The 27,235-nt window shown below is 39.7% G+C and overlaps 2 protein-coding genes and 1 non-coding gene across 4 annotated transcripts in view; 1 reads left to right on the forward strand and 2 right to left on the reverse strand.

Annotated features, from left to right (window-relative positions):
• The window catches only part of LOC104588980 (exonuclease DPD1, chloroplastic/mitochondrial-like), a 29,308-nt gene extending 19,301 nt beyond the window's left edge, over positions 1–10,007 (forward strand). For both annotated transcript variants that reach the window (XM_088904550.1, XM_088904549.1), the window contains exons 2-4: positions 5,890–6,571; positions 8,989–9,194; positions 9,376–10,007. In XM_088904550.1, the coding sequence (XP_088760676.1) occupies positions 5,964–6,571; positions 8,989–9,194; positions 9,376–9,593 (1,032 nt within the window). In that variant the 5' untranslated portion in view covers positions 5,890–5,963 and the 3' untranslated portion in view covers positions 9,594–10,007. The remainder of the gene's footprint in view (positions 1–5,889; positions 6,572–8,988; positions 9,195–9,375) is intronic.
• Positions 10,008–11,257: 1,250 nt separating this feature from the next.
• On the reverse strand, positions 11,258–11,331 carry TRNAT-AGU (transfer RNA threonine (anticodon AGU)). Its single transcript has one exon. It is a non-coding gene; the product is annotated as a tRNA-Thr (tRNA).
• Positions 11,332–11,923: 592 nt separating this feature from the next.
• On the reverse strand, positions 11,924–26,671 carry LOC104588981 (syntaxin-43-like). Its single transcript, XM_010247130.3, has 8 exons — positions 26,174–26,671; positions 14,427–14,703; positions 13,910–13,999; positions 13,050–13,124; positions 12,829–12,906; positions 12,677–12,742; positions 12,518–12,598; positions 11,924–12,429 (listed from the first exon to the last, which is right to left on the reverse strand). Exons 1-8 carry the CDS (start codon positions 26,356–26,358, stop codon positions 12,322–12,324), a joined length of 960 nt encoding a protein of 319 aa, XP_010245432.1. The 5' UTR covers positions 26,359–26,671; the 3' UTR covers positions 11,924–12,321.
• Between the last annotated feature and the right edge of the window lie 564 nt (positions 26,672–27,235).

The raw sequence follows: 27,235 nt of genomic DNA on the forward strand, positions 1-27,235 counted from the left end.
GAGGGGGATGGTGAACTGCCCCACACACACTACGGGGACTTGGGGCTGTTCCCCGGTGGTGTTTGTCTCTGTGCCGCGTCCGGCGTTGCTGGATGAGGCCATAAGTAATGAGTTCTTTAGAGAAGAAGGAAAGGGTATGAAAATTTTGGAGGGAGGCTTTTTGAAGCGTTTCCCACAGACGGCGCCAATTGATGATGCACGATCTGGCCGGTCTTAGCTGTTGATGATCTTGCCTCTGAAATGGGTAACAGGGACCTGAAACGGGAGGAGAAGAGAAGCTCCGGGGAGAACCCGGCGTAAGGGCTCCGAAGCTCAAGTTAGAATCCTTCAAAGGCAAGAATAACCAGATAGCGCGGAAGTTAGCATACCTCGTCCCTGGGGGGGCATAAGCCTTTTATAACCACTTCGCGCACTCACTTCCAGGCCTCCGTCAGGTCGGACATGATTACTTCTGAACTCCTGCCAGTTCGGGCGTCACTTCCTCTGGTCGGACAAAACCGCCACTGTTCCTTCTATTGGAGCCGTCTCTGCGGCTAGTGACGACGGTTGCAGGTGGCGGTGGCAGGAAGCCGTTTGAAATGCGGCTGTCAGGCGTCAGATCCCAAATCAGTCAGGTACGCCGCCCTTGGACAGGGACGTCCTTGGCATCGGGTACGTCTGGCGGGCCTGGTGTTTTGGAAGTGAAGTGTTGGAGTGGCGAGCGAGGTGCCTTGAGTTCGGTTTGGAGTGTTTCGAGCTGCCACGGGTCAGCTCGGGTCAGCTTCGTGAGGCTTGGGGCCCAGTACAGTTCGTGCTCCTCGCAGGGAGCTCGGGTTCTCAGGAGGGAGCTCGCTCTTATCAGGGAGCTCGGGCTCCTAGTAGGGAGCTTGGACTTAGGAAGCTCAAGTTCTTTAGGGAGCTCGGGTTCTTTAGGGAGCTCGGGTTTTAGGGAGCTCGGGCTCCTAGTACCGAGCTAGGACTTAGGGAGCTCAGACCTTTAACAGGGAGTTCGCTCTTAACAAGGAGCTCGGACTAAACACGGCGATCTGGAGTTGGGGCTCGGTAGTGAGTTTGGACTTGCTTCCGATGTTTGCTTTGGGTGCTCTACTGTCCCGAGCTGCTTGCCTTTGCCACGCGTCGGGCGATCGCGAGGTCGGGCCAAATTTCCCTTCATCACTTAGCAAACTCACAACTTTCACACTGTAGCTGAGACAATTCAATTGACTCAAATAAAGTAGGAAACAGACTCTGTAAAGATCGAAAAGACAAATGACCTAATCGGTTATGCCAAAGCATAACCGGATTCACACTCTGAGAAACAAAAGACAACTTCTCTACTGACTCTCCCTGACGGAACCGCTCCCCGAGCAGATAGATCCCATTCGTCTCACGGCCAGTCCCAATCACCTTCTGCGTCTCCAAGTCCTGAAAAACACATTGGTCAGGGAAGAAGGTTACTGAGCAGTTCATATGCTTGGTAATACTACTGACTGAAAGAAGGTTAGTATCAAGCTTAGGAACATGCAAAACAGATGATAGGGAGATAGTATCTGAAAGCTTGATGTCACCCTTCCCAGAAATAGGAACCAGGGAGCCATCAGCAATAGATACCTTATCCCTACCAGAAGACAAATGGTAAGTAGTAAACAATGAAGGCAACCTAGTCATGTGATCAGATGCACCTGAGTCTATTACCCAACAAGGTTCAGTAGTACCTGGAGCTAATGCATGATAGGCTGAAGCTCGAGTACCTGAATGGGCGAAGGCAGATGTGACAGGGGCTGATGGAGGCTGCGGTTGCGGTGGCTAAGCTGAATATCCAACCTCCTTTTCTAGTTGTATTAGGGCAGCCCGAACTGCAACTAAGGTCTCCAAAGATGTTCCTTTTGTACCAGATGAGGATGCCGAATCAGTGTTCATGGCTACATGAGCAGTGCCCTTCTTGTTTCTTAACTTCGCAGGAACCAAGTGGGGACGCAGTTTCCAACATGTCTCTTTTGTATGTTTGGGTTTCTTACAATGTTCACATACTACATCCTTCTTGTCTTCATTCCTCCTGTCCTTCTCTGAATCACCCCCTGATTTGGGTGTAGCCGCTACAAAGGCTGGTGTGGGTTGCATCATAACCTTCCTTCTGGTCTCTTCACTGTGTACAAATGAGTAAGCCTGAGAGAGAGTCACACTGTCTCTAGTCAAAATCTGCTGCCTCACAATATCATATTCTGAGTTCAGTCCCGCCAGGAACTCAAACACTCTGTTTGTCTCGATGTGCTTTCTGTGGGTCTGAGCATCTTTGGGACTCTCCCACTCGAGAGTCTCTAAGTGATCAATCTCATGCCATAGGGACTTCAAGGTAGAGAAGTAGACCGACACCGGTTTCTCTCCTTGTTTAAGGGTGTTCACTTCACATTTCAATTCATATGCTCTGGCAACATTAAGGGGTTGGGAGTAAGTTTCTTTCATAACATCCCATATCTCCTTAGCTGTCTTTGCCCACAAATAATTCCGGCTAATATGAGGTTGCATAGAATTATACAGCCATGTCATAACCAAGTAGTTTTCTTGCATCCACTTGGTATATGTCGGGTCTCCCTTGGAAGGTTCTTTCATTTCTCCCAGGAGGTACCCTAATTTACCTCTTCCACCAATAGCCATCATGGCTGATTGGGCCCATTCCAAATAGTTTGATCCATCAAACTTTACGGTCGTAATCTGACCACCCATCTCAGAAATGCCACCATAACTGATGTTCCCAAGACTGCCTTCTGCCTGAATTTTAGACTCCATTTCTGTCAAGTCTCAAAACAGCACTTGAATCACCAATCACAATCAAAACAGTATAGGCCTGATCTGTATTCTCAGTGTATGTGCACAAAACCGAGGTAATTCTGATCTGAAACCAACTAGTCAACACAGCAGTAGCTGTCCGTAGATCTCTAACCCCCTTAGAACTCTGAGAATAGCTTTAAAATAAAAATGATATGCTAGGGAAAGTTAGGGTTTTAATCAGTCCTGAAAGGAAGCAATTCAGTTGCACAGTCCAAACTATATAGATGAGCTTGCAGTAGGGTTAATAAGAAACCCTAGAATCTGATCGGACCTACCAATCAACTTAAGAGTAGCTCTAGGTAGATCACAGGGTTCAGTCAAACACTAGGGCTTGCCGCAGATCACTTTCAAACCCTAGAGTAGAGAGAAACACAGTTCGGTCCAGGGTTTGCTGTAAAACCCTAGGAAATCGAAGAGAGAAAGAGCTAGAATGGTTCGGCCTTCCCCTCTAGATAGGTCCAACCTATCTTCTCTAAAAGAACTTCTCTTAAAAGGTAAACAACTTACAAGGAAAAAATAGTTCGCTGCCTTCTAGGGTTACCTGAACCCTAGTCTTCTCTGATCCTTCCTGACCGCCAACACTCTGCAATTCCAACAGCTGCTAGCACCTCTAGCGATCTCCAAGAATCAGTCTGCGAACTCCTCCTTTTTAGCTTTCAGTCCTAGGAGATTCTCATGTGGTCGGCTGGTATTAGACTCACATGAAAAACCCTAACTTGGCTCTGATACCATGTAGGTTTTCAAGACTGCTATTCAGTCTTGATCACTAAGAGATTTCAGGTTCGATGAGACGAGAAAGTGAAGAAGATGTAGAAAAAAGAGTGATGGAAGAGCAATAGAACACAGATTTTGAGGAGAAGAACAGAATGTCAATATTCTGCCACCGCCACTTTAAGTTAATATATATAGGTTATGCTAGTTACATGAAAGGACATATCTGCCCTTGGTGTTTACATCATAACTGCTAACAAATAACAAACAATATAAAACTGAAACTAGAAATAATAGAATAGCAAAATAACCACAGCTGTGACTAGATACATTCTACCCTATGAACAGAGTAGGACCACAGCTGTGGGGCCCACATCAATGTTCTCTACAAGTTCCATCCAGTTTGACTGTGGTCACAATCAATAAAGAATCAACTGGAGTCCCCTGAACTTGTCCAAATTCAGCAACATTCTTGTTTTCAATCTCTGAGGAGTCCATCATGTAAACACTTCAAATAGGATTTCAGCCGACTTCTACAAGTGTACTGAATGAGGATGGAGTAAGGACTGTGTTAAACCAGCCTCAAAACAGCAATACACAAAGCCAAACCACACCCGGTAGCTATGAGAACCAAGTCTGAAGCAGCACCTTGTTGTCTACACGAGACACTAAACAGCTTGGTTCAGCCTTCAAGAAGTAATCAGAAAACCTCCAAGCACTGTGCACCCAGTCGAAGCTCCTTTTCTAATCAGAAATTCTAGGTACTCACCAAAAAGTACCCCAAAAAGAGCAAAGACCAGTCCGTATTGATGAAGAGGCCTTTTTACAAATACAGTGTGGACAGCAGAGAAGACCCCACTGTCAAAGGTGAGACACACCTCAGGAACAGTCCGTACAGGGCCCAAAAAACAACCAAATAGAAGCAACAACTCGCAGCACTGAATCCAAAGATGTTTCGGCAGTTTGACAGTCCAGAAAATGAATGAAAACAACCCAGAATCTCTGGGTTAAACCAGATTAAAAACAACCAAATAGCTGTATAGTTTTCAAGGAAACTTCGGACACTTCAACAGTCCAAAAACAAAAAAATAACCCAGAAATAGCTGAGCACAACTTACAATCTCTGACTTAAGCTCCAAATCAGAAACCGAACTGTTCTTTTTCTCTGATTCTTCCTGGTCACCAAACCACTCTCCATGAGATTTGAGTCTTGGGCACCCTCCAATGACCTCCAAGAATCAGGCGACACAAGCTGAAGCTTCCAGCCCTAGAACACTCTCATGTAGTCGGCTGGACTACACCCACATGAGAGCCCAAGCCAAGTTCAGGCCTGCTCTGATACCAAGAAGAAAAACAGTCCTTGAGAGTGGGACTGTTTAGAATAGGTGCAGAAATCAAAAGAAATCGAAAAGAACAGCAGAAAATACTTCTTCTATGGAGTAGAAGGTGAAGAAGGAGATGGTGGCAATAAGGGTTTAGAGTATGAGAGTTTCGAACCTTACTCTCTCTCTAACACCCTAATACTATTTTATTAAGTTAAATTTGAATAATTACAAGGAGGCCCTTAGTTGGGCAAGAAATTACAAAGAACATAACATAGAAAGGATGGGCCCAGAATAAGGCCCATTACAGAAAGGAACATAAACAGTAAGAAAGGATAAACAGCCTATGGGCCATTCGGCCCATCTTCTCTACAGTAATTGACCTTGAGTCCTTCATACAGCCTCTCACTATAGTGACAGCTCAATCCTTGGGTGTATCTCTTATTTGTTTCCATTCAATATAATACTATCTCTCTCCATAAAAAATATACCTCTTAGATCCTGCCCAGGTAGTGTGATCTTGAACTCATTAGAATAAATTGACTAAGGTTTCTATCTGTACCATAATAACATGCTTTCACATATAAAATTGAGGCCACAAACTTGGTATGTTTCAATTTTGGATAAGATTCAAAATGTAATTATATAGCCCATGGATTCAACAATGGGATACTTTGCTCTCACATCAGATATGATGCATAAGTACCCATTGATTAGTTTGCCACCTAATGGCAAAGGATGCTAAACCTTAGTTGCTCCTATAAAATGAGTAGGCAGGTGCCTGTACACATCTGGCAGATATTCTATTCTGAAGGTTCATAACCAGCTTTATCGCCAACTTATGAGTTCTTAAGTCATGGTTACGATAACCTAATGGATATTCCCATTTGAACAGTTAATGCAGAAGTTCAGGTTTCTTTTCTGAATTCATTGTGAAGTTTGTTTTCTCTTGAGGTGGAGCTAAATTTGTTGTCTGTGCTATACATGCACATAATATATATTTCCTTGTAATGTACCTGACCAAAATGGTTTCTATCTGCTTCTTCAGGTCAAGATAAAGTGCTTGTGTGAGTTAGGACGTGTCATTGGTTGCAAGCTTACTCTGTTTAAATTTGAGTCCAGATGAAAGCAGGTCATATGTGTTTTTCAGTTTTACAACACCCTATGTACAGAGTCTCATCTTTATTGAAGGGAAGTCCTTTCCTTCAACCAAGGATCTTGGCCCGTTTTTGGTCAGAGAAGTACCAAACTTACACACTTGAAAACAGTTGTTTTTATGTGCATGGATCTAGCACCCGTGAACCTTCTGCAAAGGAACAATATAGGGGAAGATGGAAGCAACGACATATAAAAGTAGGAAGTGAAAACACCCAGAGCAGTAAACCATATGAAATCAGGCACAAAGTGTTGGACAGAAAAGTTACTGCAACAACTAAGTTAAAAATAAATAAGCCAAAGCTGATAGAATTTGAAAGAGTTCAATACTGTGACATTCAAGAGAAGATTGTGGATAGCAAAGTACTAGAGCAACTTGTCACATTTTTTGTTTTTGATATTGAAACCACTGGATTGAGCAGAGAGAATGAACGAATCATTGAGATTGCAATTCAGGATCTCCTGGGAGGTGAGAACAGTACATTCCAAACTGTAGTCAACCCAGAACGTGTTATCCTCAATTCCCATGTCCATGGCATCACAACAAGTATGGTTAACAGACCTGATGTTCCAAGGTATAGTATTTCATAATACTGCATTTTCATGCTTCTGTCATTGACTGATTACCAAGTATATCAAGTAATAATCATGTTGTTGTTGTAATTTGTAGGATAGACACATAATCTATTTATGTAGCAAGCCTAGTATTTTATTGGCTATTCCCTGCAAATTTTTGTTAGTGTTGTTATCAAACCTATTATCTATTGTTAAACTGGTTGGACTTACAGCTTGAAACAGGTCACGCAACCCTTCTCTTGTTGGAAATTAAACTTTATTAGGAGAAGAAAGAAATAAATATACAATTGACAGCTTTTTACATGAGAGACCAGGCCACAATCACCTGATACCACCTCAACATCTTTGCACTAATAAGGCAAATTAAAAATAGAAGGCAGAAAAGCATGCACTATCTCAAAAATTAAAATACAAAAGGAGCCACTCGGGGAGGAGTGAACCCCAATACAGGTTATATCTCTCCACCCCTACCCTAGCCACATTGCCACATTATCTTCCAGTGAATAAGCTGAACTTTGGACCCATCTGAACATGATGTTCATTCAAGCTCCCAAAGATATAGCACTTTGATACTTTTTTATGATAAATTATACCACTTTGATGCATTGTTGAAGCAGCTATTCTCATCCTCTCTCATCTATCAAATAATAATTAGAGAACCATAATTTATCCAAAAAAAAATAGAGAACCATACTCCACCCCCATGAGAGAAAGCCTAAAGAAAGTAGCTGCATTTCCATTCAAATAGATTCATTACACTTTTCAAGCATCTTATTTTGTGGATTTCAAAGGAAAATAAGAAGTCTTTTCAGATAATCTAATAAATTCTAGCAATCATTTGTTGTAAATAACCTTAATTGAAGGAACCCTACCAAACTTTGGTGGGTCCAATCTAAGATATATCATGTGGTAACCGGTTATCTGATACTGATAGAATGTCATTGCTATCTGATCGTACAAAATTCTTTTGGACATAATAAATTTTCAGACCATATTAGGTAACAAAATAATGGGGAGCTTATGGTCATATTGGCAGATCTTCCCTTTTGGATCTTACTTCTTGTAATGAAATGAAAATTCAAGTGCGCAATGATATGATTTTTCTTTTCTTTGAGTAATGCCTGTGGTTTCTCAACTGGATATGGACTATGGACCCATTAGGAATTATCTATTTTACTCTATTTGGTTTTATACTACATTAGAATTTATACATAGCTCCCTCTGGAATCCTTCAAAATTCATTTGGGTGCACTGGCTAGAATGGTGTCCACCACAGTGGCAAAGCCTTTTTCTTAGCAATTTGGTTGAGCCATGGAATAATTAATGGAGGTAATCTGGAGATAAAATCAGTCTTACTACAAATTTTGCTAAATCTTTCTTGTACCAAGTCAACAAGGCTTTCAGTATTTTATAGGTTAAATAATTTGCTATCTTCTGCAAAAAATGCAGTCCATTGAGTATTTGAAAAGATATTTGTGATGTTAAAGGTGTTATTTGCAAGAAAATTTCTCCAACATAATGGATCTGAATAACCTAGAGGTCCATTGATATTCTTACACAATTGAATCTTCATCATCTAAACCTTGTCCAAATTATATAGAATTAGTTAAATGAATCCTGTTCCATCAGTACCATATCCATTGTTAAATTGTGGGGCCTTAAATCATTTCCAACTACTTCAGACAATGTCCTTTTTGGCCTGACCCTAGCTTTTCTAGCCCCTTGAGCTTGTAATAGACCACTTACTGGTGGTATTTGGTCTAGATGGTCTTCTCCATACGTTCCCAAACCATCTTAGTCTACTTTTCCTCATTTTTTACCAATTGGAGCTATTCACATTTCCACCACTCACTTTTGGGACATGTTTCTCTGATTGCTAATCTCAAGGCCTGTATAATTGAATACCAGTGATAATTTGTTTTAGTGGAACAAATGCAGTGTATTTGTAATGGATGCAGATCCATTTACTGTGAAAAAGAATGTGTGCAAATACGCTAGTCAGATCTTTAGATGACTGCTTGTGGTTGTACACGTTTTTTTAATCATCTTAATCAATAAAAGCTTCAAGTTATCAATCAAAAAGGTGTAAATACATCTTATTTGTTTATTTTTCTGGTGGAGGGTGTTATGGTAAACAGGTTAGCGCTTAATTGTTAGTGGTGAGGTCAGGTTTTGGATCCAGGTCTCTGCATTATGAACCTACTCTGACTTTACCAACTTAGCAGTTAGCAAAGCCAATATCTTCACAAGATATCATTCTGAAAAGGGGACATTTTCTCTCTTATCTAAGTTTAATTTTACATCATAAGCATCGTAGCATCACTGAATGGAATTATTATGCTAGTTTTATCTGGTAAAATGTAGTGCATGTGCGGATGATCCATACTGCTAGCCTTACATGCGAGAACTTGTGTAGGATGCGGGATTTGATTCCAATCTTAAGGCAATATGTCAGAAGCCGCCAAAAACCTGGGGGTCTCGTTGTCTGGGCTGCACACAATGCACGCTGTTTTGATGTACCTTTTCTGATCAAGGAATTTAGCCGCTGCTCCATAGAGATCCCTCCAGATTGGGTATTTCTAGATACACTTCCTCTTGCTCGTCAGTTGATGAAGCCAGATGGTTAGCCTCTCTCTCTCTCTCTCTCTCTCTCTCTCTCGCTCATAATTCAATGAGATTCAGGATTACATGTGGGATATACACTGAAAGTTTAGTCGGTTCCACCTAGGATTGGAGATGTAGACCTGAAATAAGGATTCTTACTAAATGCTTATTAAGTTTGTTATTTTGATCTTGTTAACAGGATCAAAACTTGATTCAACATCGCAGCAATCACTTCGTGAGTACTATGGTATCCCATTAGTGGGTTCAGCTCATAGAGCCATGTCTGATGTCAACACATTATCGCAAATACTACAGAAGATGACTTTTGACCTGAAGATGCCAGTACCCAGCCTTCTTGAAAGATGTTTCAAGCCTTCTGACTTGATAAACTCGAAGAAAAAGAAGAATGTTAGCTAGCATAATCCATTCTCATGTGTTTGCTCCTCCTCTACACGGGGAGGAATATGTACCCCTTTTGGTCGCTCCTCTGAGTATTTATTGTTATTTGTAACTTCCATTCTTTCAAAAGTCATTAACTTATAGAGAAAAAATACGATCTTGCTTTGTGTTGTTGCTTGAATTCCTGGGGCTTGGGACCTACCAAGACAGGAAGTTTGTGTTCAAATACCTGGTCACTGACGCCTGACGGTATGTTATATACGTCTGTATGTTTGTGTTTGACAGTGCCAGGACCAAGTCATTGACTGTGACACGGTTTTTGTTTAGGGGTTTTTTGTACTCCTGACTTGGGAACCGCTTACTGTGCCAGATAATAAAGGCCAGATAACCACCACATTGACCGATTTGACAATAATTTGAAATTATTTGCTCCAGTTAAACGGGTCGTTGTACACAGTTTGTTCCATTCCAATGTCACACATCCTGTACATTATCGACTTTCGGAACCCAATTGAGGCGGATTTGTGAGGCTGCCAATGTGAATTATGACTAAACGATAATATAGATGGATGAAACTGGACTGTCTGCTTAAATCAGAATCTCTTCAGAAGTTCACATGGCAGTCTACCGTAAGTTAGAACCTCTTCGGAAGATCTGAAGTTCAATTTCCGATTGTTCAGATATCAAGAAAGTGCACCAGCCATTTTAATGTCCTATCCTATGATGTACAAGTAACATTTTCATCCTACAAACTAGGGGTGAATATGGGTGGTTCAGTTTGGTTCCATGGCAGAACTTGGAACCTACTTTGTAGGGGTTAGTTTCAGGTTTCTGGAACCAGAATCTCCCCTGGGAAGGTAGGTTCTGAGGGTCGATTTCAGGGTTTACCAGTGGAATCTGTTCTTTATTCTCTCCCTTAAAAAAAATGAAATATGTTTTTTAAAAACTTGATTTTCAATAACTATAATATATAGTTTAAAACTTATATTATCATGTTTATTAAATTGAGTAATTTAATATGTAGATTATCATAATATATTAATATATAGTTTAAAATTTATCATTATAATTTAAATTTTATAAATATTAACTTTTACATTACTTATTATACACATTCAAATATTAAAATGAAAACTAATGACCAAATCACTTAATGGTCAAGTGAATCGTGACCTTTGTAACAATGAGTATTTTACGTTGGTTCCATCAAGGCTGGTTCGACGGATTGGTTCAAGTAAAATAAACCCCTAGACATTGGAACCATCAAGGCTGGATAGAATCGGTCCAACCCCAATTCAAGATGGATTTCATTCAATTTCAAGTAAAACCAACCCATTTACTCACCATACTTTTTTTTTAATTCATCGAACCAGATTTTTGGATAATAGTGAAATTGAGTCGATGGAAATGTTCTATATAATCCATTTCGAGCCATTAATAATAATGATGATGCATGTGTCCCAAAAGATATTTTGAAACGCAGAAGTTTCTCTTTAATTAAATGGAGTAATGAATTTGGTAGAAGCTTTACCATCATTAAAATTCATAGAACTGCGTATTTTTCCTATTTTCCTAGGAGTTTCTTGTGTCCGTTCATGGTTCTCTTTAATTAAACGGAGTAATGAATTCTATGGCACTACCCCGGCGGCCGGGCGCGTCATTGTAAAAGATTTAAAAACTTTTGCTTTCGTTGAGAGTCGAACTCAAGACCTCGCGCTTACTAAACGGGTGCTCTAACCAACTGAACTACGAAAGCCACGTGTCAAAGGATTTGATTATTATTATGTCAATTGGTATATCAAATTTCTAAAACCAAGTATCAGTATCGTCTAACCATACTTGGGGCGGAGATGAAAAAATGAAAGAGGAGAAGCAAGTGTAGCTGTAAAGAAGCATACAACCAATGAGACACTGACACGAGGTAAATCGGAAGTGCTATTGGGTTCTGATTATTTATAACTATTCTATCATCCTAAATTATTTCCACAAATGATTATGCATCTGTAGGACCGTTGTAGAATTTGTTCTTATGTTTTATTTTCTTCCGTTCGTTCTTCACACTGAATGACCGTTGAATTCTCAACCACTTTCAAAACGAAAAGGATTCTAGTGCCACTGGCACTTAATACCAATAGGATTGAAATTGGGGGCTATGCACTGGATTGCCAATGACCAGAGTTGCTTGGTGGGACACATTTTTGGCATTAAAATTTTCTAGGTATCACGTATTAGGTATGGTATGGACCAGCAACTTAGCAAGAACGCAAAATTTCAACTATCCCATTGCCATAGAACCTTGAATGACAGAATTAAAAGGAAAGAGGGACATACGGCTACAAAGAGACGCATTTCACAAAATATATCTATATATACTGCTGTTCCTTGGTCGATACTCCATACACTGGGTTTCGATGTGGGGTGCACTCGTTTTATTAAAAGAATTGGCATGAAAGAATTAATACAAACATAAAGAATCTCATCTTCCTGGCATATGAGAGCTGGGTAAGTAAATCTCCAAAACCCTAGGAAATTTAAATCGAAAAAGCCCATCCCTTGATTTAATTAACAACCTAACTAATGGGGCATATAAAATGCACGCTTCACACATTGTTCCCACGGCTGTCATCTCCTTCACAACTCTCTCGCACTCCAACATATCAAGTCTCGCAACATTTATGCATCTGTGTAAAGTTGCAGGCGATGATGCCAAGAAAAATATTCGATTCAAGAGTAGCATATCCACTGATCACAAAAATATCTCCTTGAGAATCAAGAGGACAAGCATGATGAAGCACATAATTACAAGCACCGTGGCACACATCACCATTCCTCCTTTTCTCTGTGTTCTCTCTGCCTGCAAATACAGGGCACATAGCACTGTTGTAATGCTGTAACCAGCAGTAAATACATAATAACTAGACTGATTGACAACAAATAAGCACCTTCTGAAGTTGTTTATACCCCTCTTCAACTGTAGCTGCAACATTCTGAATGTTATAGTCTATCCGGTCAACAATGGTACCCTGCTTAGAGAAATAATTTGGATTAGCCACCCCATGGGAAAGTTTATTGACTTGATAAAGAGAGACGGAGCATCTAACCTGGTCTATCACAAGGACTGAGAGATCCTTCATAATTTGAGCAAGCTCATTCACTGATTCCACAACCTGTGAATAAACTTTAGTTAACTAAAAGAATAGCACAAAATTTCACAGACCAACCAGGCCAGAGCTAGTGCAGTGTTTCCTTCTACCTGTCTGATCTCTCTCTCCCTTTCCAGTGTGAATGCCTCTCTCTTTTTTAGCTTGGCCATTTGGTAATCATTAAAACCCTGAATAGAAAAAGCATCCACTTAGATCTTTGAATAACTAACCTTTCTCACACAAAGAATTCTTATTCACACTGCTATTGTTATAGGCTAAAATCTTGTGAACTACGGGTATTACTAGAGAATTACAAAGAGAAAGAGAGTACCATATCAATAAAGTCATCATCCTCTACTTTAGACTTATCATTCAAATTCATCTCCAAATCAACCCCATTTTGACCCTACACCAGAAAGGTAAATAATAATTATTAATTATTAATAGTTCATAAAATCTCATAGACACAGAAAATCCAGAAAGTGTGCAACATCTCAAATAAACAGCAAATGTCTGGTTGCTGGTAAAATTAAGACATGTGATAAAGCCCATCCATGCTTTTCATAAACAAAAGCAAGCTAGTCAAGCGCAAAGAGAATGAAGTGGAATTCTGAAGAAAACCATGAGGCGAACTGTGTGATATATATTTCAGCAAATGCCTAATTAGTAGTTCATAATTAATAGGTACCAAAAGAAGTTTTAACCAATCAGAACCCCATATGAATTTGGATGAACACTGGTTGATACTAGTTGATTGGTTACCGAACTGTTAGATACCATACTTTTTTGTATCATAGCAGGACTATATATTTTAAGAACATAATGCAGAATATCAGTCCTCTAACCTGAAATGTTTTCATTTTCCTTTTTTTGTTTTTTTTTCGATCAATAAGTTTTCATTTTCCTTCTTTACTTGAGAACTTCTATATTCAGAGTTGTATAGTTGAAGCATGATGGACCCCATAACCTACAGATGCCAGGACCAAAACCTAGATCTGATTAAAGAAAAAGCTCATTCAAACCAATCCATTTGCACAACCCAGATTTCAGAGTTCAAAAAGACAAAAAGTACATATGGGTTAGTACCACAGACTTGGGTTAACCTGTCTATAGCTCCAAACTAACCACTGACCTGTTTGCCTGTCAAAAAGAAAATTATTTCTTAATATAAAATAAGAGACCCAACCTCACCTCTTTTTGCTGCCGAAGGTGTTTCAAATAAGCTGATTGTTTCTTCCGAAGCTCCACTGAGAGGTTCTGGAGGTCAGTTGCAAGAAAACGCTGTAGGAAAAACATTAACTTGTGATCACTATCCACCAGAGAAAACCAGATAAAAAACAAGTTAACTCCAAAAGGATGCTATTTCTTTCTTTAATGAATTTAATTTATTTACCCAGGAGAAATCACAAATGTTAGTTAAGTTAAACAAACAGAGTATATAATTAAAAAACATAGAGTAAATAATTAAAAAAAAGGACAACATCATGGAAAAGGTACTAAAAAACTCTTCAAGGAACAATTCCTTCTTGATATGTTTTCCATTTTTTTATCAGAATGGTAACATGTTTTCCATTTATTAGCAAATTTCTGACCAAGTAATGATCCCAATAAAAGGAACAATCCATTACAGTAATCACAGAAAAACATGAAAGTGCTAGATCAAAAATTCCCAGCACAAAATGCAATGACCATCACTCTAATAGTATACCTGTACATTTTTTCTAACATTTGAATCCTCAGAAGGACCACTTGCAGAAAGTTTAAGCAATCTCTTCTCAGACCGCTTCAATAAATCTGTTATCTCTTGTGTAAGAACTTCAATCATTTGTTGATCTTCTTTTCCATCTCCAAAGGATGGCATTAAAGCTTTTGCATGGGCCTTGAATAACTCGGCCATTTTTGTCCTTGCACATTGCATATTTGCAGTTATTTCTTCAGAAACATCCACCCAAGCTGGAGGTAGACCAATTGTAAGTGCATCCCTACTGCAGTAAGTAAAGAAAACTTGGTTTTTAGGGTTGTAGCATGATGAATACTGACAAAAAACATTCATAAAAATGAATAGAGATATGAAAAAATTATGAATTATGAATTAAAAGATCCTTCAGCCCCATATATTGTGCACTTATTGAATCTTTTGTGCATGGTAAGCATTTAATTAAATCCTTCTAAGCAAGATAAAGGCAAGAAAGAGGACCCCTCTTTCCGTAGTCTAAAGCTTACTGCCAGAAGTGGGCTGTGGTGTTGGAACATGTTTAGCCCTTATGTTCCTACCATCTCATCTGCATCCTGTATTATGAACACAACATTCTTGGATCTAAATAGGGAGGGCTAAAATGGTATTCATTCATACAATCCGAATTCAAATCCGAACCAATTAAAGGAGATATGAATTCAATCTATTTATAATTGGATTGAATATGGATTCACCCCAACACAACCTGACCCAATAAGATTTATATATACCTACATAAAATTAATATGTATCTCTCAGTAAAGTTGGTCTGAATTTTTTTATCAAAAAGGTAACTTGGGTTAAAACAAGAAAAAAGAAATCAGGTATTTACAGTATGCCAAGCACTCCAAACAAAGAGATGAAGACCCAATATAGTAACATTTTTTAGATTAGTAACAAAACATTTTATTATATTAAAAGAGGATAATTTAATAGATACAATTACCAGCTCCATAGAGCTGGCCCCATCCTCAATTGCTCCCTTTTAACCAAACCATTTGCAGATCTTCTAGCTCATCTAAAGCTGACCCCAACCTCCCTTGCTAACCATCAAACTTCCCCCATAGCTTGTCTGTGACAAAGTTAGTCTGAATGTTGTATGTTTACTAAAGAGATATACATTACTTCATAGTTCATAGAAGTTTGCCACTTTGGTCCCCGAACTTTAAAATGCGACAATTCAGTACCTGAACTTTCAAAACTTGTCAATCCAATACCTGCCATTAATCAACCTGTTAACCAGCCATTAAGTGGCATTTGAAAAGACACAAATGCCCTTGGAATGTCATCTAATTCTATTTACCAACCATCCAAACATTGACAAAAACTGAACAGTCCCAAATCTTTGCCTCTTCTATTCAAGAAAGTTGACGTCTCAGTGGGCATTCTAGTGACCCCAACTTTCCTGAATTGAAGAGGCAAGGATTTGGGACTGTTCATTTTTTATCAGCGTTTGGATGGTTGATAAAGAAAAACCGATGACACTCAAAGGGCATTTGTGTCTTTTCAAGTGCCACTTAATGGCTGGAAAACGGACTGGTTAACGGTAGGTACTAAATTGACATGTTTTGAAAGTTCGGGTACTAAATTGTCACGTTTTAATAGAGGTGTAAAGTGGGTCATACCGGGCCCATGGGCGGCCTGTGCAATTTGGGGGTTGGCCCGACACGGCCCACGGCCCAGGTCCATGCCGTGCCCGTGTCGTGCCGTGGGCCGAATCTTGGACCAAGTCGGGCCGTGCATCAGGCCAAAGCCATTTATTTAAAAAAAATTGACAAAAAACTTAAAATTTTAATTTTATATGAATTTTGTGTATACAATTGCTTATATATACAATAATTAAATAAATTAGTATAATAAAATTAAAAAAATTATTTATTTTATTAATATATTATATACTATATATTATTATATAATTATAATTTATATAATATATATAAATAATATATATGGTTCGTGTTGGGCCGTGTTGAGGGCCGGACTGGGCCGGGCTGCGGGCTGGGTCGTGCCGACCCACGGGCCACGGGCGGCACAGCCCACTCAGTCGTGCCATGATGTGCCGGCCTGTAGACCTAAAACCCCAAGCCCAGCATGGCCCACATGATCGTGTCAGACCTAGCACGGCCCACGGACCAAGTTCGTGCCGGGTTGTGCCGGGTCGCGAGCAGCACAGCCTGATTTACACCTCTACGTTTTAAGGTTCAGGACCAAAGTGGCACTAGGCCCAAAGTACAGGGTACTAATCGGGACTTTTCCCTAATAAAAAAGAATGACCAAGGCCCATCCAACCCAATATCTCTACAATTTTCTGATTCATAGTTGCCTTTTTTTTATCAATAACAGAACCATTTTCATTAATTGAGAAGGGGAAAAATGGGTACAAGAACAACAAGGGGAGAGATAAACTCTCTTAGCCCTCCCCAAAGAAAGAAACTATTACTAAACAGCCCAAAACAAACTATCCCTTCCCACCCCTTGTTTAGCAAGAGTGACTTCACCCAATGATAAGCAATCTCAAAACATTTCATTTTTCAAAAATATAGAACCACCATCCTTCCTCCTCTTCACCTTGGAGCCACTCAACCACAAGCTTCAAATCACCCTCAATGATAAGCTTCCTAATATTCTGCTCTCTAGCCCTTTGGACACCTTCCACCACCACCATAATCTCCGCTCTCAAAGAACCACCAATTCCAATCGGTCCAGAATAAATAGTAATGATCTTTCCTTCCTCATCTCTAAAGGCATCTCCAATTCCGAATGGACCCAGATTACCTTCATTGCTACCGTCAAAATTAAGCTTGACAAAACCTCAGGATGGGGGGGACCCTAAGAGGAGAAGAACCAACCACCTCCCTCCATTTTCTAATAAATCATCCGCAACAATATTCTTGAAGAGATCCAATGTCTTCACCCAATGGACAATTCTAATAAGAATGGCTTCAACAATAGTGTCTCTGCTTCTTACTTTGTCAAGAAAGACTCTAGGATTCCTTTCTTTCCAAATTGTCCAACAAACCGCTGCTCTCGTGCATTTCAATAATCTTCTACCCCTCCTCTTTGGCCAACTGAAGAAAGTAGAGGCGAACAAACTATGTACATTTGATGGAGGGTTCCACCTGCACCGAAACAAAGAAAGGGACCATTCCCAAATTGAAGAAGAAAGAAGGCAAGAGATTAGCAAGTGAAAGCAATGCTCACCATTAACCTTACAAAGAGAACACCAATTAGGTCTTTTCCTTTGCATTAATTCACAAGTATCAATTCTCTCTAAATAAACTTCCCAGCAAAAACAACCCACCCCATGCAGAATGGGTTTGCTCCAATCCTCCTTCACTAGAAAGAACAAACCTTCACTATCTCTTGGTTGTATAAGGGAAGGAAAAAAGAGGCACAAGAGAAAGAGCTGGAAGGGGACAAAGTCCATATCCTCTTATTCTTTCTTGAAACATCCAAGCATACCCCTTCAAGGTTTTGAAGCAAGCCAATAAAACTTGTAATTTCATACTCACGTACACCCCTTCTAAATCCCAAGTCCCAAACAACACCATAACTAGAAGTAGAAGGGACCACAAAAGAAGAAAGGGGTTCCTCCCTACGATTTGATAAGGCATAAAGTGAGGGGAAATGACTTTAAAAGTAAATTGCCCACCCAAACATGATCCCAAAGCTTTATCAAAGTTCCAGATCCAGGGCTATATCTAATAATGACAAAGGAAAGAAGGGAGGAAATCACAAATGGACTTCCAAGGAGAAGCTCTTCTAGCCATAACTGAAGTGCCAGAGTTCCATCCGTTAGCCGCAAGCCCATGTATAATGATCACCTTTGCCCATAACTTGTCTCTATCACGAGGGAATCTCCACAACCATTTTCCTAACAATGTCGTATTCCTCTCTTGTATACTTCTGAGACCTAATCCTCCATACTTCTTGCTTCTACACACCACTTCCCAACTCACTCTATGATCCTTCTTCTCCTCCCCAGGCTCCCATAAAAAATCCTTCATCATCTTCTCTAGCCTCCTATAAACCCCATCTGAAATCCTAAAAACGAACAGAAAAAACATTGGCAAATTGGCAAGTGTGGATTCAATCAAAGTGATTCTACCATCATGGGACAAATAATTGCTCTTCCACGAGGTCAATCTCTAAGTGAAGCGGTCAATTACAGGGTTCCAAAGGTTGCCACTCCTAGGATTATCCCCCGATGGTAACCCCAAATAAGGCATAGGCCATTAACCAACAAAACAACCGAGGACTCCTACAAATCCAGTAATCTCCCCATCCTCCATATTCAATCCCACAATGCAGCTCTTCTCAAAGTTAATTTTCATGTTGGACAATCTTTCATATAGTAACACAACCATCTTCAAATTTCTCACCCATCTAATGTCATCCTTTTCGCAAAAAAGGATGGTGTCATCAGCAAATTGTAGGTGAGTAATAGGAACCTCATCTCTTCCCACCCACCAACCCCTCATTAGTCTTCTAGAATCAGCCCTTTCTACGAGTCTCCCAAAGACATCTACAACCAAAGTAAAGAGAAACGGGGAGAGTGGGTCCCCTTGCCAAATCCCTCTGATGGTTGGGAAATGATCCACCATTGTTCCATTGACCAATATTGAATAATGACAAGTCCTAACACATCCCAATATCCATTTGCACCATCCATTGCCAAAGCCAAAACCTTTCATTACCTCCAACAAGAAGCCCCAATCAACTAAATCATATGCCTTTTCTAGATCCAACTTACAAACAAACCTTTCTTCCCAACCATCTTCATTTCCTCCACACTTTTATTGGCAATTAGAATTTGAGCAATTATTTGTCTATCCTTAACAAAGGCTCCTTGAGACTGTGAAATTATGGAAGGTAGCACTACCTTAATCCTTCAAGAAAGCACTTTAGCAATGATCTTGTACAGGCTATTTACCAAGTTGATTGGCCTAAAGTCCTTGGGGTGCAAGGCCTCCTCTTTCTTAGGAACCAGAGCAATGATAATAGAATTGAGGCTTGAATTTATCACCTCCCCTCTCAAAGAATTCATCAAACATCTTTGTAATGTCATGTTTTAAAAATTCCCAACAATCTTGGTAAAATGCCATAGTAAACCATCTGGACGAGGGGCCTTAGCTCTATCCATAGAGAAGATTCCTTAATTTCATCCATATCAAATCTTCTTTCCAACCACCCCTTTGACTCCTCCAACTTAGGCCAATCCAAATTATATCCTCCAAAGGCTTTCTAAATATGGATTTAAAATGGCCCACAAAAGCCTAGGCTCTCATTTTGTTGAATGATAATAACCCCATCAATCACCAATTTTGACACAAAATTCTTTCTTCTCCTTCCATTTGCCAAGGCATGAAAACAACTAGTATTTCTATCCCTCTTTCAGCCACTTGTTCCTTGATTTTTGCCTCCAACTAATTTCCTTTTTGAATAAAATATCCTCCAATTCCTTCCTCAGCATCAATCTCTCATTCCTATCATCTCTCAATTTTGTCTATTATGTGTTGCTTTTTCTCTCTTCTAATCTTCCAAATTCGTGAATGTTCCACTCTTTGATTTTACCTTTCAGCTCCTTCAGCTTCCAATGAAACTTAATCCCTTCCCACTTCACCTTTGGATTGCTTTCCTCCCACCACACCTTGATCTTGTCAATAAAGCCACTGGAGCAAAGCCACATATTTTCAAGCCTAAAGGGAGCTGGAGTTCTACCCCCTAAGTCCTCCTCCGATAAAGAAATTGGCCAATGGTCCAATGTCACTCTTGGCAAAGATATAGAAACAAGACTGATAAAAAAAAAAAAAAAAAAAAAAGATATAGAAACAAGACCACTCTAGTGATTCTCCCAATCAACTGTGAACAAGAACCTATCTAGCTTGGAACAGATTGGATCAGCCTGCATGTTAGACCAAGTGAAATTGCTATAAGCAAGAGGAAGTTCCTTAAGCCCAAAAGCGTCAATGAAAGAATTGAACCTCCTCATACTCAAATTAATTCTCCTTCTCAGATTATTGGTCTCTTCCAAAAATCTTATTACATTAAAGTCCCCTCCCAGGCACTAAGGTCCATCCCACAATTCTTCCCACAGCTTACTTCTTTCTCGATACCCATTAGGTCCATGCACATTTGTCAAAACCCATTCAAAACCATCTAATACTTGCCTAAATTTGATAAAAACTGTGAATTTACCCACCAGCTCTTCAATTCCAATTAAGGAGTCACCATTCCATAATGTCACCATAGTTGTCAAGGCGACGCCTAGGCAACAAGGTGCCGTTGGAGGCTCGCCTCGCCTAATTGCCAAGCAGTTTTCTATAGTGTGTTAGACAAAACTTTTATATTCTTAATTTTTTGAGGTTATAATTATAAAATAGACATTTTTAAACTAAAATATTCATTTTGTGTGTTTATATATTAATTTCTTTTTATTATCTTATTATTTGTTAGGGTTTAATCAACACAAACATTGCTAAATGCTGTATTGAACCCTGAAAGACTTCAAAACCTGAACCAATAAATAAGAAAGAACTTAAAATGTTGTCTAACCAACACATTTACTTCCTTTTCTTTACTAATTTTGTGTGTCTATACTATATACCAATTTTCTTCTTCCACCTTTTCTTTTTTTCTTTTCCTATAACAGAAATAAGGGTTAAGCCCTTATATTTTTTGAAACTTCTTTTCTTTCTTCTTCTTTTCTCATGAATATGTTGGAATGTGTTGATTTTCTATACCTTAACATGAAGTTTATACTTTTCTCATGAAAATTATGGATAATTATTAAGGAAATATGATTATGGAACCTAGGGAACTACCCTAGGATACATATTTTTACTTGAAAAAATTCATCGCCTAGGCGACTAGGTGACAAGGCGCCCCCTTGTCGCCTAGCCTCACCTTGACGCCTTGAAAACTATGAATGTCACAATACCGCCTAAGGCTCCCCATGAAGAGGACATTGCCCACTTAATCCCTTGAGCTCTCCAAACACTCCTGGCCCATCTCTTATCAAAATCCACCAGCTTTGATTCCTGAATTAAAACGATATCAAGCTTCTCCTTCTTAAGGACCTCTCTTATGATGGATCTTTTCCTTGCCCTCCTTAAACCTCTAACATTCCAGCTTACAATTTTTCATTCCTTCAACCACCAAACAAACCCTTCTTCCTGGTCCTACTTAAAACCTCTAGCTCTCCCTTTTCTCCCACTGAATTCCTTGTCCCCTTCAATATCTCTTTTCAACCTTTCCGCTTCACTCAGCTTCCTTTTCTTTGCTTTGACACCTTCCTTAATCTTTCTTAAGTAAACGTTCATATCTATTGGTTCTAGTATTGTACACCCCAACTCTTCTACAAAATCGGCCACCGACTCACCCAACCCATATCCTTTCTTTTTCCTTTCCATCTCCTCAAGTTCTCCCCCAGAATTCAAACTAAAGATCTCATCCTTTCTTCCACTCTCACCCTCCTCATAGTACTCACACATTCTCCAATTCTTTCCTCTTTAAGTCCTCAAAAAAAGTCTTAATCATTTCCCAAATTTTCCTACCCCTCACTTCCTCTACCTCATCTCTCACCAACTCTACCTTCCACTTCCCCATTACGGCTAGCGGAACATGGGCTGAACTGGAACCTGGAACATCAAAAGCAGTCACAGAAAAATAGTTAGTATTAACAATGGAAGTGACACCAACACCTGGCACCTTGTGAGGGGAGGAAACAGCTTCACAAGAGAAATGGTCTGACTTTCCAAGTTCCGGAATTTCAACCACACCATCCACCCTAGCTTGGGTTCCCACTGGAAGGTTTCCAACTAGAGTTGTTACTCTGAATACTTCCAAGACTCTGTCATCTATCCCCATCTCGATCCCCCCTATTTAGTCTTTGGTAATCCTCAATTGTTCCCTTACAAGCACCCTGCATCAACAAATGGATCCAAAGCTGAAACCATCTCCACTCACTACCGCTGGATCCAAAGCTGAGGTCTTCTTGGGACTGTTAATTTCCCCAATGAAAAGAATATTAGTATTTAGAGAACCATCAACAATCTCGTGTTGCTCCTCTCCCCTCCACTGTCTTCCAGAGATAGAATCTCAGTTTCTGGGTCACCCTCATCCTCCGACTGTGCGAATTTCTCCCAGCCATTGTCAACGTCGTCAGCATCCTCCACCCTACATCTTGAGTAACGAGGGTTGGAGCGATCCACTACCAACTGGTCGGAGCGTCCTTGTGAAGCTTCTGCTCTTGTAACCCATTGCATGTTGTTCTTCTCGCAGTTACCTAGCTTCGGTACACCGATGGCCATGATTTGGGATGATGATAGGCCCAACTTATCATCCTTAGTCTATTTGTTTTTGGACTCCAAACGAACCTCATATGAAAGTGCCTTATTAGCCAACTCATTCGAATTTTTCAGCGAGTTGCTAATACTCACTTGGCCCCTCCCACCTAGCTCCGAGTTAACACCCATCTTGTCCGCAGTCCAGTCCCTTAATCTCCTTCATTCGATCCAAACCCTTAATCGGGTTTGACGTGGCTCCAATCCTTGCAATTTCCACATAAGAGAAATGCCCCACCTCCAACCTTAAACCATCAGGTTTGTTTGACGTTAATTCTCCCCTGCGACCCTTGTTCTTTTCTTCCCCCCATCACCTGACTGTTCGCCTCCCCCCCCCAATCCTTCACATAACAAGGCCTTCTCACCAGCCACTCTATCAATGCCAATGCCATGCATACCAGCACTTGCCAGGTTGGCATCGTCTTCAACCTCTCATCATATGCTCCACAACAATGCTTCAGGTCCTGTTATAATCCACACCTGAAACCAAGCACCATGAGCAGCAACTTCGATCATTCTTGGAACGAGCTCAGGTCTCACCCCTGCAATCGATAACTTCACCACTCGAAGGTTCTGCACATCTGTTTCTAGTAGAACCGCACCCAAGGATCTGGCAATCTTTTCAAGGAAAGACAATTTTCAGAGATTAATTGGTAAACCATGAAGGGTGATTTCAAAAGCTCCATCACCTAAATCCTTCCTATTACAAGATGGGAACCAATCTTCAATCAGAACTATGTCTGAGTCAATCTCCACCATATAGAAATCAATCTCCCTATCCCCAGTGTCCAGTAAAGTTTTTTTTAAATCAAAAGGGAAAATGAAAACTCCATCGGTCACTGTCATTTTGGATTTGATCTTGTTCAAGATGGTCACCCAATTGTAACTTCCTTTGCCACCTTAATAATCCGACGCTTCCCCAATTGAATCACTATCCAATAGTAATCTTTGCAGCGTAACCGAACTACATATTGTAACCTCTTGTTGCTCATCCCGACAAAGCACCTCTTCCACGACCTCATTTTGCTTATCTTGACACATTGCAATTTCTGTTTCTAATTCAAATTCACCTTTCTCATTCAAAACGACATGGGGCACCACCTAATTACCTTTTATTTCTTTGTTAGCTTCTGATTCTTTGTTCACAAGGAGACCTTGAAGACTCTGTGTGAACTGTGAACCTCTTTCACCCCATACCTTGTTTTCCTTCAGGAATACACCATCTGTTTTTTGTTTTGCCCGAAGAATCTCACCACCACAAAGAACCATCCATTCTGGTTGCACTTTAATTCCACTTGATAACTTCTTCTTGACCTTTCCAAAGACATCCTTCTTTCTTGACTAAAAAGAGAACCCCATCCAAGAAGCCTTTCAGCCAACGTGTGGCTTCTACTATCAAGAAAACAGTTGCTTTCCCTTCCTCTCTGAGTTTTAGAGTGGTTTGTGCTTTACTCTTACCTTCTTCGAGCAAAAAAATCGTGGCTTCAATCTTCAGTTCAACTCTCCATCTTGCGACTGGTGAGAAGGACCCTTCATTTTGACTCCCCATTCCCTTGACTCCTACATACCTAGTTCTCCAATTGATTTTGCCAACCCGAGTAGCTCCTCTCTTCGAAATATACACCTTTAAATACCTTTAAAAAGGGGATTTCTGGTTCATAGTTGTCATACAAGTGTTGGGACCAACATTGGGTAATGGCCTTTCTAATTGTCATACAAATGCTCTAATGAATCTAAAGGGTCACAGAAGATAGGAAGCTTTCAAGGAATATATCCTATAAGGTTGGTAAGGAGATTAAGTCCTCTTTTTGGAGGAAAAATGGTGTAGTTATCCTCTAACAATGGCATTCCCTCTCTTGTATAATCTGGCAGTATCTAAGGCAACCTTGATTTTGGAAAGCTAATAAGTGATTGGCAGTGAAGCCATTTTATCACTTCAACTTCATTGTCATCTCAATGATTGGAGGCTTACAGGTTACTGGAACTTCTGAATTGCATTCAGCAGATCAATATTGACCCATCTTGGGCAGAAAGAAGAGTAATGGAATCTAATACCAGTGAAGTCTTTACAGTTAAGTCTTGCTATCATACTCTCATATCTAGGGAAGCAACACCATTCTCATGTTAATGGATCCAGGCTCCCAACATATCCATTAAGATATGCTTCTTCATGTGAAAAGTGTACCTAGACAAAATATTCACCATTGACCATCTGACCTTGAGGGGGAGATTATCAAAATGAATGCACCATTTCTCACACTCAAGAGGAGTCCATGGGTCATCTACTCATCTTCTCTTCCATTGTCCATATTCCTACAAAATATGGTGGTGCCGTATGAACCTTTTTGGTTGTAAATGGGTACTGTATGCCAAGCATAAGGTTTCTTATCCAAGTCTTCCTAATAAATTCGTCTCATTTTTGTCAGGGGTTACACAAGTGATAGTCAGGACATCCGCCAGATACATTAAATTTGTGTCTTCTTTATCTCATCAATCATATTAGTTGTAAATCATGTGCATTCCATCCTTCCAAATGTATGAAAATGAAATGGCCAAAAAAGTAAATTTTATATTTTTTTTATCAATCAAAAGTAAATTTTATATTCTATTTGAGGAATTGATACAAAGGTCAGAACCTTATTAAATAACCATGACTTAAATGTTCTGGAGAGCACCATCACGTTTATACCAGGTTTATGGAAAGCCAACCTGCACCTATAGCTCATCCTGAATTAAATTCCCAAGAATCTCAAAATTTTACTTTGATTTTGGAACTAAGGTGAGGAGGCTGAAGCGATTAAGTACATGAAATTTCTCCACCACAATAACAGGGTTCAGACATTAAGCCAATACATCTTACACGTAACAAGTTATGTTCTTTTGAAAGCGCTGTATTAGTATATGCAAAAACAATTAGGGGAAAAGGTTGGATTCTTTTGTCCATTTAATTTTCCCATAAACATCTCTTCTTGCAAACTTGTAAAATGAAACGTTCAAGTCTTTGCCACGGATGACTATATAGCAAACAACAGAGCTAAGTTTTTTTTTTCGCAGGGATTCTGATGTCCACATCAAGCAAAAGCACCTGGTAATACTACAGCAACCGTTCCCTAACACCAAACTACCCAAAAATCAATAAACAATTTCTCGAAAATGACACTCCGAGGGTAAATATTCCAACCAATACCACCACCAACATAAACGTCATTAACCATTTGAGGGTCCAATACCAGAATTAGCAGAGAAGTTCGAGAAAAAAAAAAGCGTATAACAGTGTTGCAATCTGAAGATTTCCAAATTAGAGTTACGTTGACTAGAGAAAAAATCGAAATTAGGGTTTCTAAATATTAGAGACAAAAGCAGGGCAAGTCGTACCTGGAACTTCCTGGATCCTCGGTACTGAGTGGAGTATAAGACCGATTAGGATGCAGAAGCGAGGTGCTGACTAATTCAATCACAGGACCACCCGAAGAAGAAGAAGAAGAGATCGAAGAAGCACGGACGCTCTTCAGGGCATCTCTATGCTTTTTAAACAGAAGAGTTCGATTTCTTGTCGCCATGAGAAGCTAATAATCCTAAGAGAGAATTCGCATCACTATATTAAGGATCGAAAACGGAGACTGTGAATTCGGCTTTATCATATTCGACGGAGTGACAGAAGCGAGTGATGGAAAAAGAAGAGAAGCGATAGGCTTAAATAGGAAGATCGAGAGATATGTGAAATGAAGGTCTCGAGAAGGATGAGAGACGAGGAGGAGGTGGTGGTGGTGGTGGTGGTGGAGATCCGACGTTGAGTGCTTCTTTGCACATACATCCTCGTACTACACCGCCTCCTTTGAACTTTCTACTTCTTCCGACAGTGTTATGGCCCTCGCGTTGCCAAGCAGCCAGGAAAAGCAATATTAAAATGCGCCAATGAGGTTGAAACGCTTAAACTGCGCTAAACTCAGACTTACGTGGAAAATGGAAATAATAAATTTTCTCAACGATAATTCGTAATTCAGAGAAAATTCGGATTTCTTCTTCACGAAAACTGTACTCAGACTCGCAACTCTACATCGATATACAATTAATTGCCGAGATGTCCCAAATGCACGGATGCCAAGCATTCGAATTCAGTACTAAAAAAACCGTCAATAATATTATCTGGAATTTTTTAACATAAAATTTATTCTTTTGTATTTAAATTTTTTGATAAAAAGAAAGGACAAATAGGAAATAGGATAATTAGTTATGGAAATTAAGAAAAATTCCTGATAAGTACCCTTACTTTGGCTCAAGTGCCAATTTAAAATCCGAACTTTACAATATAAAAATCTAGTACCCGAAACTTTCAAAATGCAACAATTTGGTATCTAAAGTTAATAGACCATCAATTATGTATATCATGTGACCTCATGTCCGATTTAAGGCATTTGAAAAACAGAGCTCAAATTC

Source organism: Nelumbo nucifera, chromosome 4 (assembly GCF_055504915.1).
Source record: "Nelumbo nucifera cultivar China Antique chromosome 4, China Antique-T2T, whole genome shotgun sequence".
NCBI lineage: Eukaryota > Viridiplantae > Streptophyta > Magnoliopsida > Proteales > Nelumbonaceae > Nelumbo > Nelumbo nucifera.